The sequence below is a fragment of the Pezoporus occidentalis genome, unplaced genomic scaffold (assembly GCF_034315485.1).
Source record: "Pezoporus occidentalis ecotype Australia unplaced genomic scaffold, CSIRO_AGI_Poc_V1 ctg263, whole genome shotgun sequence".
Classification (NCBI taxonomy): Eukaryota; Metazoa; Chordata; class Aves; order Psittaciformes; family Psittacidae; genus Pezoporus; species Pezoporus occidentalis.
The window spans coordinates 1,297,644-1,317,928 of record NW_026914534.1 but is presented as its reverse complement, the minus strand read 5'-3'; the positions used below and the strand labels follow the sequence as shown (position 1 = coordinate 1,317,928).

At 46.7% G+C, this 20,285-nt stretch overlaps 2 protein-coding genes across 2 annotated transcripts; both read right to left on the bottom strand.

Annotated features, from left to right (window-relative positions):
• Positions 1-1,662: 1,662 nt before the first annotated feature.
• On the bottom strand, positions 1,663-4,031 carry NDUFA6 (NADH:ubiquinone oxidoreductase subunit A6). The gene is made up of 3 exons (XM_062624236.1): positions 3,856-4,031; positions 3,212-3,327; positions 1,663-1,871 (listed from the first exon to the last, which is right to left on the bottom strand). The coding sequence occupies exons 1-3, from the start codon at positions 4,025-4,027 to the stop codon at positions 1,740-1,742; spliced, it is 420 nt and encodes a 139-aa protein (XP_062480220.1). The 5' UTR covers positions 4,028-4,031; the 3' UTR covers positions 1,663-1,739.
• Positions 4,032-5,646: 1,615 nt separating this feature from the next.
• Positions 5,647-14,349, bottom strand: LOC134166530 (cytochrome P450 2D14). The gene is made up of 9 exons (XM_062624240.1): positions 14,038-14,349; positions 12,084-12,255; positions 11,228-11,380; positions 10,291-10,446; positions 9,997-10,175; positions 8,084-8,225; positions 7,282-7,469; positions 6,221-6,362; positions 5,647-6,087 (listed from the first exon to the last, which is right to left on the bottom strand). The coding sequence occupies exons 1-9, from the start codon at positions 14,248-14,250 to the stop codon at positions 5,909-5,911; spliced, it is 1,524 nt and encodes a 507-aa protein (XP_062480224.1). The 5' UTR covers positions 14,251-14,349; the 3' UTR covers positions 5,647-5,908.
• Between the last annotated feature and the right edge of the window lie 5,936 nt (positions 14,350-20,285).

The window sequence follows — 20,285 nt, the reverse complement described above, 5'->3', positions numbered from 1 at the left end:
ATTTCACCTCACTGATAATTAACTACAATATTATCACAGAGTTAAAAGTTTTGAGTAGATTTGGTGAAAGATTAAGATCACGAGTGGCAAACTAACTCACTGATGTCTTACAGCATTTAATCTCTGAACAGTGAGAATCTCTGAACACTGACTCCAAATTCCTACTATTTCCTTGGCAGTTCGCTACTTACTTCTGTACGAGCCCTATTATATTTATTTTCTGAACAGGCTATAAACTTCAACTCTTCGTATTTACTACTCTAATTAAATCCTTGCATAGTAGACTTTAAAAGGTCTTTTCTACAATTAGGGCATGTGTAGAGTAACTTCAGTCACATCAGACCATCTGTTTTCTCAAATACCTTGAGAGGTTAGGAAAAAATTGGTTTTTTTTTTCCCCAAGCCAGCATTACCCCAGTGTCTCTCTCTATCGCTACACCTTGCCTCTTCTCTCCAATGCCCACTTTTCCCTTCAGTATTCATGTAATGTTAAAAAGTTTCTTCTAATGTTGGACACATTAGCACTGTGTATAGTTACAACAGCCACATTTGCTCCCTTTTTACTTCACCCTGCTTTCCATGTTCGCTCTGTAACTGTAGCTACTGAGAGAAAGGGAGGCTGCAATCTAAGTGAACTGTAACCTAAGAGCTTAAGGCAGCTGGCAGGTTCTTGAGTCACCACTGTTCAAGTTGCCCCCTTCATCCCGCAAAACTGCCTGAGAAGGGTTGCTCCAGTTCATCTGTTCCTGTGAGCTAAATATGGCCCTGCTCCTTTTTTCTATACTGCCAAATTCCTTATCACTATTTTATCCTACCATCTCTCCTGGCTCTTCCTGACTATGTCAATCCTGTCTTTAAAAACACCAAAGCCCCGACATACACATCCCTGAGGAGTGCTGCTTTACAGGCCGCAGATGGGGAAGAATGCCCCATTACTTGGCCATAGATGAAAAGAAGTTTGAGCATACTACAAAGATTCAGTGCTGATCACGCACGGGGGAGCTCCAGCACGAGTTACCTCCTGAAAACCTGTTCTGACTGGTGAGAAAACAAATTGTCCTTACCCTTCTCAAAACAGAGCTAGTGATTCCTGATTCAATTAAGGTGATAGGACACCACCTTCTGCAAAGCCTCAGAAGTTCTAATAGAGCCTCCCTATTATAGGCAACAGTGCAGATTCCTGTTTTTCCAGGTAATTTTACTTTACAGCAGGGAAATTGCTGATCTTTTTACTGCACAAATGGTTGTATTTGCCTATTGGATTTTATGCCATTCTCTGTGAGGAAGTAGAGACTAATGTCCAATTAAAAAACTCAAGGTCAACACAGTAATAGCATGAAATTGCATAACACTGTATAAATACAGATGGGCCTCAAGCATGAGAATATTTCTGCAACTACACTGGCTTTTCTGAAGACCCACTCTTTCTTCCATGGGGCTGAGGCTTATGCACAGGGCTGCAGGCTAAACAGAAAGCCCCACAGCCAGGATGCATTCTGGTGACTCAGCAGACACTCCAGAGCAAGTGATGGGACAAACTCCATCTACTGGAAATACACACTGGCAAAACTAGGCAATCACAGCTCTTCATACAGATCATAACGAATTGCACACATGCTGGATTCAGTTAGTCATTAGGCTCCTAACATGCTATACAATCTCTCTGTATGGATTTTTTATTTTCTAGTGCATAGAACTTTATTTATAATACAAGGCAGGAGGACACAAGAGTCGATCTCTCAGGGATTGTGGCCTGCATAGAATTTGGAAAGAAAGTCTTTAGGTTGTGGGGTTTCTGTCTCGTGGAAATACCTCATGATGTGAGTTCTTTGCTTCCATACATTGATGGTTTCTTGAAGTTCCATTTTTCCCTGCATACAGACAAAATAATTTTAGACTAATTCTCAATTAGAGCCCAAATCTAACTATACAGCACTATGAAAGGTATTTGAATGCACTTAGAAACACCCTTGAGATAGCTACATCAACAGTTCTGTACTCCTAAAGGCAGCCTGCATCACATATGCTGTGACACAAATATATATATTGTTCCTGCCTTGTGACTGTACAGCTTCATGTCTTGTACTAACAAGTCGCTTGTCTCTACAGTGCAGCTTCCCAGCCCTGTGGAATAGGCAAGGGAACCTTCTTAGAACTTCTCATGTTTCTCTCATGACTGGCACCCCCATAAAATTCTACACCACATTCCCAACTTTCATGCACCTCTAATTTTTTTAGTAGTGGCCAGTTAGTTGTGAAACCAAGCAAAACTGCTGCTAAGTGCTTTGCACTGGTATCTCTACCACAGAGATATCAAACATAACTTCTTCCTGACTCTGGTCTAGGAATTACTGTACTGGTTTCAGAGGATGGCAAGGCAGCATGGGGCAGAATGACACTGCCTGGAATTGTCACCTATAATATTATCTAGGGTTTTCTTTCCAGAATTTTTTACTCATGTAAAGCCAGACTATCTCTTAAGTGCAAGAAATGCAACAGGTGAGCCCAGCAGTCCTCGACTGAAAGCCTTCTAATGCATTAGAACTGCAGAGATCTGTTTTGAACTCTTGCCCTACTCTTGGCATGCTGATTATTACATTGAACCAGACAGGCCTCTTAGGCCTGAGACATGACCAGATGCGTTACAAAGGTGGGGTGTTCTGCCACCCAAAGCCAAGTACTGAAACTTTAATGGATGTTTCAGCATTGGTGAAGAAAACCACATCCCAACATAAGGAAGTACTGTAGAGAGTAGAAAGGTCATATTTAATCATAAACTAGCTAGCAGCATCTTTCTCCCCTTTCTTTGCCATTGTTTTCAAAGAAAAACCAACCCCAACCCAACTAGAAAATATATGCTAACCCAAAAAACCCACAACAAACTGACAACAAATTTGGTATTTAAACTACTGTTTTGCTTGCATACACTTTTAAGTATCTGCAGTCTGGAAGAGCCAGTACACTGTGTGACAAAAATCCCCATTCTAGCATCTCTGACTTATGCGAGCTAAGACCCTACCCCTCTGCACGCTAAAAAGCAGCTTGATCCCTTATCAACAGGTTTGTTGACAGAGAGAAACCCATTTGGACTGCAAGAGACAACTCCTCCTTAGCAGAAGCTGAAATAAAACTGTCCCTCTCCTCCACCACATTAATTATGGCCTTTCACATTCTATGCTGCTTCAACAAAAAGGGAATAACTTGTTTGTACCTTAATAACCAGCATGTCTACCACCCGTGGGTCTGTAACGTGGGCATTCTTCATGAACATCTCTCGCACCTTGTTACGCCCCTGTTTCACCGTGATGTCCAGCTGGTACAGGTGTACTACGAAAAACACAACACCCACACAGGCTATCTGTATTACTTTTCATTATTTTTCACTGACAGCATGCAACTCGGCCGTATGAAACACTACAGAGTCATTTGCTCTTGCAATGTCTGCCAGCTTAATACGATTAAGGCACATGAACAACAGCCGTAGTACGAGTCCCAGTGCAGTTTTAAGGAAGCAGGCAGTCATGCCACACACCCCCGTTCTGTAACGTTACAGCTTAATTTCTCTTTTGCTTGGCTAGGAAAACCGAATGACACGTAAGGAATGAGGAGACGGGGGTTTCCTGCCCAGACCTCCGGCAGTGGAGGCAAGCGGGCCAGCTAGGGCCCCACAACCCAGCAGCCGCTTTCAGGCCGCAAACAACCACGTCCCCTTGTCCCACACGCAGCGGGGAAAGGGCACCGAGGGGACACCTCACCCCCGACGGTACCAGCACCACCGACGGGCCCTTTAAGAACACCACGGGGTGGCCGTTACGACCTTGAGCTGTCGCTCCCGCCCGCGCATGCGCCCCTCACCGGTGCTGGGCACCTCTCGGTACCAGGCCCGGTACAGTTCTCTCACTCTCCGCTTCGCCTCGCGCAGGTCCCGGCTGAAGATCGGCTTCACCAAGGCGGCCACCGCTCCTTTGCCCGCTACCGCCATCTTGTTGCAGACACCGCCCCCGCAGCGACCCTCGGAGCGGCGCATCCCGCCCCCTCCCCGCTGCCGATAGGATCGCGCACCGGGACGGCGACTTCCTACTGGCCCGCGGCTCTGCCACTCAAGCCTTTTGGGACGGCAGTCTCTCATCCCATTGGTCAGAAGAAACGCCAATCACCGCTGGCTGCGCGGCCCAGGACCAGGCCGGGTGGGCGGGTCCGCTGTGTGTCCCGCCTCCCGGGGCGGTTGGGTGAGCGCCGCCCGGTGGGACCCGTGAGGGGAGCCGTGAGGTGAGGGGTGTGGGAGGTAGGGGAGCGGGGCGCTGGGATCGGTACGAGGAGGGGCGCGGCTAGCCTCGCAAGGCTCCTCGCCGGCCGGGTCAGCCTCCCTGGAGGAGGGGACTGTGCAGGACTGCCGCAGGCCGTGCGGGTCACCTGCAGGATGACGGGAGGCAGCAGAGCGCTCCTCAGCAGGCGCCCCGTTCTCACAGCAGCCCCCTTCTCGTACCCGTCCTACCTGCTCCCAGCCCCGCACCAGCCGGCTGGCTTGTACGGCCGTGTTTGGCTTGGAGAACTTGCTTTCCGCTTCCCCATTATCGGTGCTAGATCTGTGTTGTGCAACGGTGTCTTTGTCCCCGTTTGCCCTCCGAAACATCACACCAGCTAACGTTTGCACACGAAGGTTGACTTTCAGTGCATTCTTGCATGCTAGAAAGACAGTCCTTACTCTTGGTATAGCCACACGGTTTGTCCAAATACATGGGTGCTGGAAACCTTTCTGTTTGAAGTGTAGTTCATGAACCCCCCCGTGGCAGGGGATTGGAACTAGATGATCTTTAAGGTCCCTTCCAACACAAACTGTTCCAAAACTCTATGAAACTTTCTCTTTAAAAACATTTATGTGTGTGCTGGTAGCCATAAACCCGAACGTGTTCAGTGTGGTGTCATTGAGCCAACCAGAAGAGGAAAACTGAAAGGATCTTGAAAGAAACATATCGAGTGCTGACTGTAAGAGGAGAAATGTCAAGCGAATAGCCAAGGCAGGTGTGTAGCAGGACTGTGAGACAACCACAAAGAGGAGGGGTGAGAAAGACGACTTTCTAGATGACTTTTATTCTTTCAGACTAGCTTGTAGATGAAAAGCATAAATGGGCACTTCCTGCAAAGTAAAACTCTTTAACAGCAAGATTAATCAGCATTTGCATAAATCAATTATTTTCATAGCTTCCAAAATTACTATTAGAAATATAGATATGAATGTGTGAAATGTGCCCTCAGTTTCAGAGATTTTCTTTTAATAGTGATTACGCACAGATGCTCATTTATGCTATGGCCATGTCAGCCATGTGGTTAAAAAGCAGCTACTGATATAATCATCGCCATATCTTAACACCTTGCAAAACAATTTGTCGTTAATATTGCAGGAGGAAAGGTAGCTCTGAAATCTACAACTGGACTCTCCTGGGCACCAGGCAGAGGCACATGCTGCTGTGGGACAGCACCTCATGGGAGGCAGTGCGGCTGGGTATGCAGTGGGGCTAGTAAGGAGGAGCACAGGCCAGGAGGACCTTAGAGATATTTCCAAGGTTGTTTTTTGTTCCTAGAATTAGCAAGACCCCACGGTTGTATTTTACCCAGGATACCCTTGTTTTTTTTTCAATAAACTAATTCTTTCAGTAGGTGTGCACTCAGTGAAGTGCTTCTGCAACTGATGAGAGCCCAAAGTACAGCAGAGCTGGCTAATGAGGTATGTATGTACTTGCAGATTTGATCATAATTCATAACTTGCTATGGCTGTCCCATTCAAGACCCAGGTCTGGAATTAGAGAGGTTTTGAGTGGAACCTGGCATGGTCCTGCCCTAGACCTGCAACCTTCCTGATGCAGTTAACACTGTGGAGGTGTGTGAGTGAAAGGAGAACGGTGCACATTTATCTTGGGATAGCTTGTACCAGGAATGGGTATGGGGAGCTCGTGAGGGCAAAATGACCATCCTCCCGTGGCCTGGGCTGGTCTTTGGGGAGCACAAAGGTGAATTTCTGCAGGAGCGTGGTAAAGAAGATAAAGAGCTCCATCCTGGCCAGCTGTTCCCCAAGGCAGACACGGCGACCTGCAAGAGAGGGAGGAGTAGAAAAGTGTCCATGAAAGAGGACATTAGACCACACTGGAACTGTGGCAGGAGCAACAGATCACTCCTCCTGCTGTGCCTCTGCCTTCCAGCTGGATCCTCCCCTCAGATTTACCTGCTGAGAAAGGCAGGAAGGCCTCTGGCTTCACAAACTGCCCATTTGCATCCAGAAAGTGTTCAGGGTAGAACTCGTTTGGCTTCTCCCAGACTGCCTCATCCTTCAGCACGGAAGACAAGTTGGTGATGATTGTCGTCCCCTGCACTCCTCCACAAGAGGAAATAAGTTATGTGAGAGCAGCAGCTTTATCTTGACACCATGGATCTGTGCTGATCCCCCTTTAGTCTGTTTCTCCCATCTAATAGCAACCATCATTTGATGCCTCAGAACACAGCACCAATCTCCTCCTCAGTATCTTATTTAAACAGAGATAAGGCAGGGCACTTTTCCAGTGAGGTGTGATGCCTGCCCTATGCTCTGAACTTCAGCAGTTGGTATCTTTACAAAGGCTATTGCATGCAAATGTCAATTTTATGGTTACACAGTGGAAACAGTGTCTGCTTATCAGAACCTCCTGGACTACTTGTGCAGCCAGAGAGAAAAAGCTGACTGACTGACTTCAAAGCCCACCATTCACAGGGGCCATAGGAAATTGCAAAGCTTTCTTGTTTCACGTGTCAATGTTCTAAACCAGAGGAGATATTGCAAGGCTAAAAATAAAATCCCAGGCTTGCATTACTGCCAGGGCAGCTGCCCGGCACAGTGGCAGTAGACTGAATGCCAGTGGAATTTGAATAGCTTCAGAGATTAGAGTTTTAACTACTACCATCTTAGGAAAGCCAGTAAGCTGGTGCCATGTGCCTGCAGTGAGCCTGTTAGGCTCTTTTACTTTCTCCCTCCGACACAGACAGTGAATATCACAGCTCATCAAGAGGAAATTAAACCTCTGCACTGAGCTGCCACTGCAGCTGGGTTCCCACATAACCAGCTCAAACCTAGAGCACAAATGTGACCATCTGCCTGGATTTAGCATTTCAAAATGCCCTATTTCAGTGCTCACCAGTGATTCTACTTTGGGTCTGGAAGTGCACTGCTGCAGAGTTGTGTGGGGTCACCCACACTGCATGCCTGATCTGCACAGGGAGAGGATGCTGCATTGCCTATCTGGTCACAGTCACCTTGGGAATGAAGAAGCCTTGCAATTCCGTGTCACGGTACGTCATGTGAGGTAGTCCAATAGGAGCAATGTCCCCCACGCGTTGCGTTTCATGGATCACAGCATTGGTGTAGGGCATGTTCACTTGGTCTTTCATAGTGGGTGATTGCTCTCTGCCAATCACTTTATCAATCTCTGCTTGGACCTTACCTGGAATCAAAGCAGCTATGGAATTAGAATGTCTTTACGTAAACAGAAGGGACTGGTATGAGCTGTAGGAAGGCTGGCAGCATGAGACTGTAGACACTGATTGAAAGCTGGACATGCAATTAGAGAAAGCAAGAGAAGCTAGAGGGGAATGCATTTCTTTTCAGTTGCTCAGAGCCATCTGTATAACTATTCTTTGTGCACAGTGTCTTTAATAAAGGTCTTGTCACTTGATGTGCTACCCTACCCCTTCTCTATGCAGGTGAAAGGGAACCTGGGCACGTGGCAGTAGAAAATTAAACAAGATTAGCATCTATCCCAAATACTGGAAGAAGAGTACTCTGGCCACTGAAAGTCCCCAAGTAGCCTTCAAAATGAAGGCTAGAGTGAACTTGCCCTTCCAACTGCAGCCTTTTTATGAGGGCTTCTCCCCTGCCACCTGTCCCTGCCAGAACAGCTATGTTTGGGAAGTGTTTCTCCTTGTTTCTGCTAGACCAACAATCACCAAAGATGTTCCTCATTGCAAGAGCTCCAAACCATGGACACATGTTCAGTCTCCCACAGAAACATGAGGTTTGAAGGGAAAACGCCATACCTCTGCTTGTCTTCTGACTTACTTTGTATTTCCGGGTGGAGAAGCATGTACAGTAGTGCCCACCGGAGAGTGGTGGAGGTGGTCTCAGAACCAGCTGCAAACAAGTCTGCGGTCACCAGACGAAGGTTGTTATAGTTGAAACCACTCTTTTCAGCCTCCTCACCCTGTGGAGGGCAAACAAGTGTGTGATAGGAGCTAGGGTGCTAGCTGGGTGAGAAGACCATTGTTCCAGAGAAGTACTGAGAAACACTAGGTCCATTTTTGCTGACCAAGAAGTTCACTGGAGGGATAGAGCACAATACAGACCATAGTCTCTGTGTGACTGATGTACTTCACTAACCGTGTTACCTCCTGTATTTGAAGGTCATCAGCCATCTCGTGTATCCTGAGAGATGAAAGCTATGCTTGCCTTCAGGACAGAAGTGAATGCCTTGTGCTCTCAACTCAGACAGACAGCAGCAACCCCCCCCACTTGCCATGAGATCCTCCCCCAGAGGAGGTGGAACACAGTTATTGTGGTTTGATCAGATCATAAAACTCACACAGTAGAGAGGAGGCTGCATTGATGTGGCAAATGCAAAATGGGCAGTATCTTGAGGAGGTTCTCTATAGCTGTGCATTACAGATTATCTGCTTCTGCCCTGCTATTTTCTTACAATTAAAAAAAAAAAAGAAAAAAGATCAGGGTATTATTGCTGCCTATTAAGCCTGCAACACCAATTTCAGCAAAACTGGTCTGTCATCCAAATGCTAATTGAGCTCAAATTTGTTAGCATATGAGATATGACAAGCTCTCTGCATGAGTTCGTCTGCTTGTCTTTCCTAATCCTCTTTATACTTTCTTTTCCGAGGGACTAGCTTCTGTTAAGTTATTCTGTATATTTTGATGCTGTTGTAATACGGGTAGCAATTAATAAGGCATTTAAGACTCAGCTGTTACTCCAGTAAAAGATCTCTGGCAAGGGAGCTGTGGGGCTGACCCAAGGTAACCCAGTAGGATTTATCAGACTGACTGATCAGGGGACCTTAATGACAAGAGGCAACATGGTCAGGCTTACGTCCACCCACAAACACTACTGCTCAATGCAGAGTAACTAACGTAGGTCACATTGCTCTGCCTGTGCATGGACGGGAGGTGCCCAGCGCCCACAGCACAGCAGGGTTTGTTATGCAGAGCAGCAGTCCAGACTGAGGACTTGGATGGTGGAAGCAATTTGCAGACTGCATTTGCTACTATTGCTCATCTGGCACTTGAAATTTAGTGGATGCATATGTAGAAACGTATTGTGGATGGATGGGCAGATGCAAGTACCTTTGTTGTCATACTGACTTCATGCTTGAATCATGATTGAATCAAGGGAAAGACTCCTTTTAATTTCAGTAAGGTTCAGATTTCCCTTCATCTGATCTGTAGGGAGCTAGGTCTTAGCAAGCAATTCAAAGACACACATCTCAGAGGAGACGCTGTCTTTCCAAGTCATAACTTGTTTTAAAAACAGGCTGCGGAATGGGCAAAAAGCCAGTTTGTTGCTGCAGTTTTGTAACCAGTTTTGGGTCAGTCAATCATCAAAGCACTGACGTACCCAGAACCTTGCATGTTCGCCTGTTCCCTGGTGCAAACTTGGAAATATAAGTAAATTCTCAGTCATTGCCTTTTAAATGCCTTCAAAGTGCTGTGGGCTGGAAAAAAGGGAGTTGTTAGACTCTGAGGGGAATGTGAAGGCAGAACAAGCATCACCAGATAATATGGCCTCTTAATAAAGCAGGTTACAGCATGAAGAAGTTAATATCTTCTCAAGATAAAACATGGAATTAAAAGATAGGAAATAGTAAGAGGGTTTATACAGTTTTATGAGGAAAGTCAGTTTCTATCAATGAGCTTAAATAGGCAGAAGAATTGCCCCAGAACCTGAGGGTCTGCTGGCATCACCTTACCTTCTCCATTTCCTTTAAAAACGCATCAGTGAAATCTCGGATGTCAGCAGGGTTCCAGGTCTTCATGTGCTTATCTATGAGCACGTCTATGAAGTCCATGAATGCTTTTTGCCCTCGAAAGACTCTCTGTGGCACTCCAGGGATACGCAACAAAATGGGCACCACGTTAAGAAGCTGAGGTGTCAGAACCAAAGAGAGAGAAGATATTATGTGATACAGAAAGAATAATAATGAAAGCACAAGCAACAAAGGGCAGCTTCTTACAGAACATACTGTGGTCTTGGTTTACCTGAGGCAGGAATCCAGTTTCTTCACTCAGGAAGTTTTCAAACAAATGTAACAGCTTCTTGAATGTCTCGTCACCATAGTCGAAGCGCTCTCCATAGATGGTGGTGCAGATCACGTTGCAGACAGCATTATTGACGAGAAAACGTAAATCAAAAGGATGGCCTAAAAATGGAAATGGAGACCAAGCAATGAAGCTAAGCAACACCAAGCTGTTGGACCTCAGCTGTCAGCCACGAGAATACACAAATGCCTTCTTTAGGCCTTCTAGAGAAAAAGCCCCCAGGCCACTGCAAGTACAAATGCATCATACTACTAAGTGAAAATCTTCTCATCTCCTTCTACGATTTGGTTGATCCTTGTTTAGAGGAGCAAACTCCTCAAAAAGCTGAGTTGCAGGATAGTTCTGTGACTTGACAGATTACCTTTGCTTTGTGTCTAGGTGACAGGTGATGCGCTGTGAAAACTTTCAGCTGCACTTCTATTGCATGTGATAATATCAGTATGTTCCACTGAACTTCATAAAGGTAATAGTTACACAGCTCTAGGAATAATTATGTATTTTACCTCTTTATATCTATTTATTTCCTATTTGTTTCCTGTTTCAAATGGATTAGTGTTACAGTAGCCCTACTGCGCAAATTAGCAGTGGCTTCCAGGTAAAGCAGGTCCCTAATGCTTATAGACTAGAAACACTGCATGTGCTTACAAAGAGATTGACCCAGGTTGGATTGAGCCTTGGGTGGCATGGTTTAGTGGGAGATGTCCTTGCCCATGGCGGGGGGGGGTGGAACTAGATGATCTTAAGGTCCTTTCCAGCTCTAACTATTCTATGATTCTATGAGATCACTGCTTGCAAACAAGAGTGGCTGTAGTATTACTTCTCTCTCTGCATCACTGAATTGCCTTTTTCTATGATTTCTTCATCCTTCTGGATGTGACAAACCTCCTTCAGCATTAACTGCAGCACACAGAAATCGAGCTTCCTCCATCACTCGCTCCTCCAAGGATTTCTTTCCCATCCCAAAGTTCCTCAAGGTAGAGAGTGTGAATTTCCTTAGCTCCTTCCAGACATGCCCGTATCTTGCTACAACAATCCCTGGAATTATGGATGAGGAAGAAATGTCAGGAGCTCTGACCTGCACGTGAAGCAAAGTTCACTAGAGAATAGCAAATGTGACTTTGGAGGTACAGGTCTGTGTGGATAAATTAAAGGGTCTGATCTTGTACAGCTTGTTCATACAGCAGTTATAAATCGGGTTACTGCACCTTCACATGCGCTGTGTATGGCTAGTGAAGGTGGAGAGGGCATTCAGTGAGAGCAAGTACTGCTAAGGATAAAGGAATCTTTCCGCAAAACCTTTCGGCATTACACCCTTAGCTTGTGTGAGCTTACGCCGCTGCACATCAGCCGAGGATGAATGCTGGATAATGCTCTGTCTTGGGAAAAAGTTACCTTCTTTTCTTGTGACGATTACACACACACATACAGTGTGTGAGCACAAGCACTAACCGCTGCATGTTGGGAGCTACCAGCTCCAAAGCTGGCAGGAAAGTTGTAGTACTGATAGTGTCCCAGCACTGCTGCAGAGGTGCGTGCTAGTGCCTGGAGCTGTACTACAGCCACTAAGGGGAGCCCCTTTTTATCAAATGTGATTTTGTTGCCACCAAAGCGTGGCAGACATACAAGGAGGCTGACCAGAGGGACAAGAGAAGGTGGCACCGTACTGAGGAAACCTTCCATCTACCCAGTCCTCCCTGTGCTAGTGCCAGCAGAGAATGTCCATTTCCAAGGGACTTGCCTTCAGATTTTTCTCCGTAGCCCAGATGTTCGTACATCGGCAAGTACGGCCGGTCAGCAAAGTCCTCTGATCTGTGGACCAGGGCTTCCTTCACTGTTTTATACCCGTTCAGTACTACCATGTTGGTCCAGCAGTTCTGGAGATTGAAGATGTTTCCAAACTTCTTGTGAAGCTGCCAAGATAAAAAAGTACGTCCCTGAAAAAGAGCTGAATGTAACATCAAAAGTATCACCATATTCTTCCTTAGAGCCTTTACTTTCTACTGGTTTTTGACATGCTTTTATTAGGAGACCTTCAGCTGATCTTTAACATTTGTCTTTGTAGTGCAACAGCTCAGAGGAGTGCCAAACAGCAGCTGAAGCAGGGATCAATGCTCTGTGAGCGCAAAGTTATAGAATACACCTATCCTGGCCAAGCTGCTGCTGTGACCATTAAGCAAGTCTTTTGGACTTTGTCTGACAACACAAGGTCAAGGACCTTTATGAGGATTTTCAAAGGCTGCATGCTCTGCAAGGAGTTATTTCCTAATACTCTTATTTATTTTGATGGGAAAGACAAGTTTTGAGTTGGTCTGCTTCTGCTAAAAGGAAATATTGATGATAAGCTGATAGGTATTGTATTTTTTTTAATATGCATTTGTTTCTAAAAGATCTACCCAGAACATGGTTCCCAGAAACATGGTTGGAAGAGGCAATTCCACACTGGAATTCAGGTCAACTTTCTCCCTAAAAGGAGCATACACGTGGTAGGACTGGTAACTGGCACACAGCCTGTGCCTGTTGTGATCTGTAAGAGACATAGTGCCGACAGCAGGATGGCTGCACAGGTAAGTGTGTCAGCCATACACTTCACTGTGGGAGCTTGCCATGGAGCTAAGTCCCCTCAGAGTAGACAAGCCCTTTGACTGGTCATAGACTCCTGGGAAGGCAGGTCAAAGCTACCCCGCTAGTCAGCAACACTGAACAAAGCACTCGGGAGTGTGTTGTTGGAAGACAGTGCAGTAGTAGCAATGGCCCACAGAGTGTGCTCTGTTTTCTTTCTCTTCTTTTCCTGTCTTCTTTCTCTTTTTTTTTTCTTTTAGTTAAAAAGCTGAGTGTCTTTATTTCTGCACTGTAGTGATGCAAGGAGCTGAAGTACTTAAGACCGTATTTGCAGTGGGGTTGGAAAGGGAATTAGCACTTTACTGGCACTTAGAAATACATCATTAAAAGTGATTAGTGGTCAAGAGATTGTGGTGAGCATGACCCTAACGTGACGTGATTTGAAAGCAGTAATCTTTTGGACTATGTGCATGGAAATAATACAAATGCTATATTTAGTCTCCATTTGGCAGATTTTGGACAGACAGTTGAACGATGCCTTCCTAGAAAAAAGGTCTTTAGAGTTTGCAGACTGAAGCACAAAACCCCCATAGTTTATCAGCTTCAAGCTGTGCTCTGCTTTTCCTTTGAGGAAAGCTAAGCCCTGACTTTCAATAGGAACACGACCGAGAGTTTGGGCATCGCTGCTGGGGCAAATCCTGCAAGCTGATCCCTTTAACTGAAGCTGTTGTACGCCTGTAAGTGAGCTTAAGTAACTCGCAGGGAAGTCTGCCATTCCTGCAGCCACATCCCCAGCCCACAGATTGTCTTCCCTTGTTTGTACATCTCCCCGTTCCCTTGCACCCACATCTGCCCACGTTTTAAGTTGGTGGCCAGCTTTACAGCAGAGCAAGCACTGTCTGTCACTGGGGGCACGACAGCATCTCCCACTGAGCTCATGAAGACAGCGGGAGATGGACGCTGGTGTGTGATTATCTATTTATCTGTATGAGCCAGGTCAGTCCTTAGGTAGTGACAAGCTTTGCCCTGGGCTTTGGAGAGGGCATTGTCCTTCAGCTTTGTGCAGGGCATCCCCACCCCACCTGGACCCATGGTTGTGTGAGCGGCGCTTCATCATGGGGGTCAGCACTGACCTGGTTGAAGGAGCGGTGGGGGTTGTGGAAGTCAACGCACAGCATGGTCCCAATGAACGGCAGTGACGTTGGGCCCGGCGGGTAACGGCTCCACTTCCTCCTGCGCTTCATGAAGTCAAAAAGTAAGGTAAAGACTGTTAGAAAAACTCCCAGGATAGAGAAGTTGCTCCAGCAGGATGACAGCTGGGACCCCAGCCACAGGAGTGATGCCATTTCATAGCCTGTCTGCTCCTTGGTCTTCCTCCTTTGACCCAAGACTGTTTCTGCCCTCTCCTCTCCTTTCCTCTCCTCTGTTCTTCCTTCTCCCTGCAGTTGCTGGACTCTGAATGTGGGACTTGGCTCAAACCCATAGCTCCTCCTCTGCTCAACTCGGCCTTTGGGGAGGGCTGTGCCTCCTCTTCCTCCTCCTCCTCCAAAGCCAGAGCTCAGAGGCCTCTTTGTTCCTGCCGGTGGCAGTTCCTGCAGTGTTGCCCTGCATGGGGCAGGGCTGAGTGAGGTCCATGCGCTTGGGTGCCCTCTCCCACAGCCGAGGTGGGATCACAACAAGCGACCCAGTCTTGCTGCATTCTCATGGGGTGATTTTGACTGTTTAAATGTGTCACCGCCTTGTTTGTACAGATGAGTCATGGGAGAAGCAGTTCCAAAGCACAGATTCCCCAGATTTCTGTTTGCAGGGCTGAGGATTTGTTCCGTTGGAACCTGAGAAAGCTCAAGTTAGGTCAAGCTTTCTGTTACAGAAAGCACTTGTCACAGAAATCGGCCTGAAATGGTGACCTGAGACTTTAAAGGTCCTTTATGTTTCTGGCAATAACAATCTTTATCCAACTCCAAATGTCAGTCAGCACAATGGCCTTCATTTTTGTAGTATACTGCTCAGCTACAAGGGAGAAAGCACATGCATTGCAAGAAGCCTCGTGTTTCCAGCCTTTGGGGCAGCAGTAATGCAAACACAGTTATGGAGACAGCCAAAGTATTTCCTAAAGCAGCACAGCTGTGTGCTGCTGGCATCTCTGCCATCTGAGATCAATAAAGCTCACTCTTATAACAGTTAGTTCTAGCTAAAATGAAGCAGTAAACCCATCACAGTTTGATCTGTGATCTCAGCGTGTTCAGAGAAAAGCTCCTAATGGAGCAATTGCTGCAGCAGTGATGGAGAGCTCAGACTGCGAAGTGATGCACCTGCAAAGCCTGTGCAGCCAGCTCTGATATGCAGCCAGGGCCTCCAAACACCCCTTGCCCAAAGAGGCACCTGAATGCTCATGATCTCTGCAGGGCTCCCCTCAGGTCCCCTCGCTGGAGTCTCTACAGCATGATCCTGCATGTCCCTTGTGAAAGCATCATGACTAAGGGTTCCTCTCAACTACCTGTAAACAAACATATGCAGCATGGGAAACAACCAGGGGAATTACCAGCCTCCCCCTTCCACCCCCAACAGCAGGATAGTGATTTCATTTGGGTTAGAGAGACATGATGAGATAGTTCACATGAGTGAAGAGCCGCCGTAGATGGACGCGGTCTCTTCAGGAAACGCAGGCTGGAAAGGGTGAGGAGCAGCTGTGCTTTATGCAGAGGAGTGCCCAGAGCTTTGCCAGTGGACAGGTGATGAGCCAGCTGAGTGCAAGGAGAAGGAGGCAAAGCAGCACAGGCAATGTTGTGTGAGTCACTACAGGCTACGGGATCAAGGGGAGGAAGTCAGTAGAGTCATCTCATACAGTCACAGGCATTAGGACTGAGTCAGGGGTGTACTCTAGCTGGAGCAGCTGTATGGTCAGGAACAATCCAGGTGGTTTCTGGAGTGTGCTGAAGACGATTTCTTGACACAGGCAATCAAAACAACGAGGGGAGGTGTTCTGCTGTGTTTGCTGTTCACAGACAAGGAAGAATTGTTCTGGGACATGGTGGTCAAGGGTAAGTTTGCCAGCACCAGCCATGAAACCTGAAATATTAAATCCTGCAAGACGTCAGCAGGACAAAGAGCATTTTACTGCTCTTGCCTTCAGAAAAGGAGATTTCACCTTATTCAGGGTTCTGCTTAGCAGGATCCCAAAGAAAGCTGCCTTGGAGAGCAAAGGGGCCCAGGGAAGTTGGTTGTTCTTCAAGGGCAGCCTTCACAAAACATGAAAGCCATGCATGTGATTTATTAATTTGACTTTGGCAAAGCCTTTAGTACCATCTCTCATAGCATCCTGGTAGCTAAATCAGTGAGATACAGACTGGCAAAGTACACCATAAAGTGGGTGGATGATTGTTCAAACTCAAAGGGGGGGGCTCAAAGAAGTGGGATCAGGGGTACAGAGTCCACGTGGTGGCCGGTCACTAGTGACATCTCTTACGTATCCATAGTGGGGCTGATGAAGTTTAACATACTTATTAATGGCCTGGATGATGGGACAGAGTGAGCTCTTAGGAAGCACAGCCTGGGAAAGCTAACAAGAGCCAAATTATGTCTGCAGCTCAGTCTGTTGGCTTTTGAGTACCCACCGCATTTTGAACACCTCTGCTGTGAGCTCTTAGGAGGCAGAGCTGCAGCAGTCCTGTACTCAGGGGACTGTCTGTCTGGAGCTGGAGATGCCTGAATGCTAAAAGGTGATCAAGGGGTTCCTCTCACACTGTTTTTCATGACCCATGCACTCAGATGACAAGTGAAAAGGTGGGAAATGTAGTCCCAAGAGCATCAGTGAACATTTGCTGGCCACCCCACTGGTAAGAGGATGTTACCCTGCCCATTTCAATTTATTGTGAGCTCCACCGTTACGAACTTCAGCTGAAAAATATCCACCTGGGTTCGTCCCATTCTGCCTATCTTGGCTAGAGCCAAAGGCTGTCTGACTCCAATCACTCACCTCCAGGCTATAAGAGGATGGTTGATTGGAATTTGGGAAGTGGATTTGCTTTTAATGAACATCACCCTGGAAGACCACCAGACGAGTAACTCTTCAGCTGCTTTTCATCTCGTGGCTCAGCCTTGATGTGAGGAGACGAAGCTGTAACCTGAGAAATGCACACACACAATTTAAACCTTTCTAAAGGTCTCTGGGTAAATGATCTTTTCCTCTACCCCCTTCAGGCTGCAGACTAGACAGCTCCTCCGCTTTCGGCTAGTAGCATGGACTGCCAAGGGACTGCCAAAGGACTGCCATTCCTGCAGAGGACTGGAGAAAGCGCTGCAGCTTAAGTAATTTCAAAAGAACAGTTTTCAAAGCAAGCAAAGAAACAACAGACATCAAATTGTCTGAGAGAGAGAAAGAGAAAAGGGTAATTCTCCTTCTGAAGAGTGAGAGATGTTCATTTGTGTTTCTTTTCAATAAAGCAATATTTTGAGTGATTTTCAAGGCAGGAAAAAGCCCCTCCAAATCCATCCATACTGATTTTAGCTGTCTGCAGCCCCACTGTGCACCTTTTGACTGTGCACAGTCAGTTAAGAGATGAGCTAAGTGAGGTTACAGCAGTTGTACGCAGACATCGCCATTCTTTGACTGGAGAACCTGCAATACAAACAGAAGGACAGCTTTAAGAAAAAAGACCTTTAGTAATACTGCAAAATGCAGCATCCAGAAGTAAGGTAATGCACAAGCTGCCTGCGCAATTTTAATTGAGCCTTTTAGTCTGTATGTTCCATAAGGTCACTTTTAATTATGATCTCATGGTATTTTTTTCTTTCTGAAGGACTCTCCCTTTATTCAGTGCATAGGATTGATGATAATCATCTACTAAACCTGTTTTAATTACAGTATTTGGTTTCAAAGCCTATTTTGCCACCTGCTGTTCACACCCTTCCTGTAAGGGTGTTTTTGTTGGGCTTTTCCACAGGGATCATCAGGGGCTGCATGGGTTCAGAGCAGGCAGTCTTTTGTACTCACAGCATCCCTCTGAGGTGTCTCCAACAAAGAAAATGGAGACCTAAGAGCAAATCACCTCCTAAGTGATGGTACCTAATAGGAAAACCCTAGAAGCTGCACACAGAGTTGTCCAGGACCTGTGCCCAGCTCCTGGTTGGCTGGGGTTGTAGGCACCCCAGACACGAAGGTCACAGATTAGTGCCTGATATAGAATCATAGAATCATAGAATAGTTAGAGCCGGAAAGGACCCTAAGATCATCCAGTTCCAACCCCCCTGCCGTGGGCAGGGACACCCCATGCTAAATCATATCACCCAAGGCCTTGTCCAGCCTGGTCTTGAACACTGCCAGGGATGGAGCATTCACAACCTCCCTGGGCAACCCATTCCAGTGCCTCACCACCCTAACAGGAAAGAATTTCCTCCTTATATTCAACCTAAACTTCCCCTGTTTAAGTTTTAGCCCGTTACCCCTTGTCCTATCACTACAGTCTCTAATGAGGAGTCCCTCTCCAGCATCCCTATAGGCCCCCTTCAGATACTGGAAGGCTGCTATGAGGTCTCCACGCAGCCTTCTCTTCTCCAGGCTGAACAGCCCCAACTTCGTCAGCCTGTCTTCCGGCTTATGAAAACTGCTGTTTTCCCAGCATCACATACTTGTTCCTTTGCAGAAATGTGGTGGAAATCCTTCAGTGGCCAAAGAAACACTCTTCCTTCTCTCCCTCTTCGATGCTGGAGCCAGCCAGGAGGCACTGGTCCCATAATATGAATATTTCCTTGAGCTTTCAGAAACCTTTCATCCAAATCCCAGCAGGGTGACTTCTTTCCTCTTAGCACCATCAGATGGATCCAAACCTCAGCAATGTTTCATTCTGGAGCAGCAAAACCTCTGGGAACAACAAAAATGGTCAGCATGCAGCCCACTGCTCTTGTTCCCCTGTCTCCCACCTAGTCTCAGGCATTTTTGGTCCTTACTTCACCTCCTTACTTCATCCCACCCATTATCTTTTGCCTGGTTTGCCTTCACTTGAATGCCCCCCCACCATCCCAACCACTTCAGTGCTGGAAAGGGGCAAGGGGAGCGTGGAGGAGCCCAGCTTCACGCTTGTCATTTACCTTGCCAGCCTCCAGCAGCCAGCAGTAACCACCACCTGCTCCCTTCAGACGTCTCTGGGGAATCTGAGCTGAAAAACTGAGAACTGCATCAAGCGCACGCAAAGCGGGTTCTCAAGTGCTTGTAACGTGGCCAAGTTTGAGCACAGTTTGAGAGCTGGTGCAATGTGTCTTCCTAACAGAAAGCTGCCTCCTGCCAAATTCCGGGTGCAATGCTTCAAAGCATGAAACTGAGAAAGGGAAATATCGCCAGAAATTTTTCTAATGGGTTAGGAGGAGGTCGCATAAACAATGGGTTTCTAAGAGCGATGTTAGTCGTTAGAAAGGGATTAAACCAGTTTTGGCTGGGTGTTCCCAAACAAATGTAGCCTGAGACACAACCCCAACTCAGGAAATTTTTGTCTCAGCCATTTCATTGTGACTTACTTGGCCTTCAGATGGGGTTTTATACGTTGGAAGTACTTCTACAGCCTTAAGATGGACTGTGTTAACAGCTTGTTTGTAATAAAGCAGTCGGCAGAACTGAAATAGCCAAGTCTTTCATAGTTACTGTTACTATGACTTACTGCCAGCCTTCCCACATTGCAAAGAAATCTGTTCTTCAGTCTTTTCTTCTTTAAATTCCCCCTGGCTTCCTACCCTTTTTCCTATATCAGTAATAGCAGCTCACCTATCACCAAAGTGAGTGTTGGTTGGACTTTGCTTCTTTCACCCATCCCATTCCATCCCATCCCATCCCACTCCTCCTCATCCCCATACATGTCCCTTGCTCTTAGTGCACAATGACTTTGAACTTGGTACCAAAAGCGAGGCAGGGCCCCATCTGGCCATCCAGAACCATCCCTGCAGACATTCAAGGCCAGGCTGCACATGGTTCTGGGCAACATGATCTAGTTGAAGATGTCCCTGGTCATTGCAGGGGGTTGGACCAGATGAGCTTTGAAGGTCCCTTCCAACCCAAACTGTTCTATGATTCTACGATTGTTTACCCCAGAGAGACAACTTTGTGCTGGTGCCATAACATGTCAAGGAGCCAGGCCCTAGAGACCTCTGTGGACAGCTTGGCAGTGCAAGCTGGGCTGTTGCTGCAGGCATCAGCATCTGGATGAATAAAGCAGCCACTGAGTGGCTTGGTTTAAGTTGCTGGATTCAAATTCAGATTCTCCTACAGGCCTTAATTTCTCAGGCTAAAGCGTTCTCACCGTTACTTTAACCTGAGTTAGCCAAACAGCTCAGCACACACAAATCCTAACCCCAGCACAGAGAGGCAGGAAATCAGAGCACTGTTCTGCTCAGG